General features: G+C 43.8%; 1 protein-coding gene across 1 annotated transcript in view; it reads right to left on the reverse strand.

The window, feature by feature from the left end:
• Positions 1-1081, reverse strand: part of NEB (nebulin) — a 130558-nt gene that overhangs the window by 65040 nt on the left and 64437 nt on the right. Inside the window, 2 exon segments of the mRNA XM_009884033.1 lie at positions 599-703; positions 905-1081. The exon segment at positions 905-1081 is cut by the window's right edge and continues 7 nt beyond it. Of these exon segments, the coding sequence (XP_009882335.1) occupies positions 599-703; positions 905-1081 (282 nt within the window).

Consider the following 1081-nt stretch of genomic DNA (forward strand, 5'->3'; position numbering starts at 1 on the left):
CTTTACAGAATATCCAGTATGTTAATCCCATAAAACCAGTGAGTGAAACAACAGAAATCTGCAAAAGATGTCAGGATTGATGAGTCAACAGACTCCAACAATAACTGCACAGAAAGTGTTTGCCAGTTTTTGTCAAAGGGAGGAAGAGTTGTGTGGAATTGCGCACCGAACTTCGGAGTTTGCTCACAACCACACAACCTATCAAGCAAGGCAGGCAGCTCCATGAGTCACTCCCTTAGGAATCTGTGCAGTTTTGGACGAAAGACATCACTGCGGGCATGTTCCATGGAAGCAGTTCCATCAATTTCACAGTCACATGGACTCAGGTAGAATACAGTGGCATGGATTCCATCGCAAGACCTCGGCCTCCTTGCATAATAAATGTCTGCTCCATAAACAATGCTCGGTGGTTCATCAACAACACACTCTGCCTAAAGAGCCTCTAGATGTAAACTACTGCTCACAGTACAAGCACATTAGAAAAAGGCATTAATAGACAAGCATTTACAGCAAAAGACACAGACCAAATACTGGAAGAACCATTGTCATACTCGTAATTTTATAACACTTCACATGCATAATGCTTTTATTCTCTTACGTTGCTGATGTTGAGAGCATTGACTTTGGACTGCAGCATTACAGGAGTATCAGAAGGTATGGAAATCTGAGTCTTATCTCTATCCCAGGCTTCACGATACAGACGCTAAGGAGAAAGGAAACAGAGTGACATTTCACTATGGTCGGACAACCCAAAAACACCAACCAACAGCAATTCTTTGGGAATTTTGATTTCAACCAGTATCCAATTAGTCATTCCCACGGTAGAAATGCTACTCTCCAGCACAGAAAAAAACCCAATCAAATGCCATCACATAAATGAAAGGTAAGTGAAAGGCAAGCTTACGTCACTCATCTGCAAAGCATTGATCTTAGCCTGGACAACGTCTGGCGCGTCGGTAATGCTGGTGAATTTCATCTCATCTGGCCGCGTGCGGTACAACCTCTCATTCAGGAGTTCCTGGGCTTTCTTTGCTTTCACCACATCCACAGAACCTTCCGTCAGCCAGCCGATGCCACGCAA

Source organism: Charadrius vociferus, unplaced genomic scaffold (genome assembly GCF_000708025.1).
Source record: "Charadrius vociferus isolate BGI_N301 unplaced genomic scaffold, ASM70802v2 scaffold434, whole genome shotgun sequence".
Lineage (NCBI taxonomy): Eukaryota > Metazoa > Chordata > Aves > Charadriiformes > Charadriidae > Charadrius > Charadrius vociferus.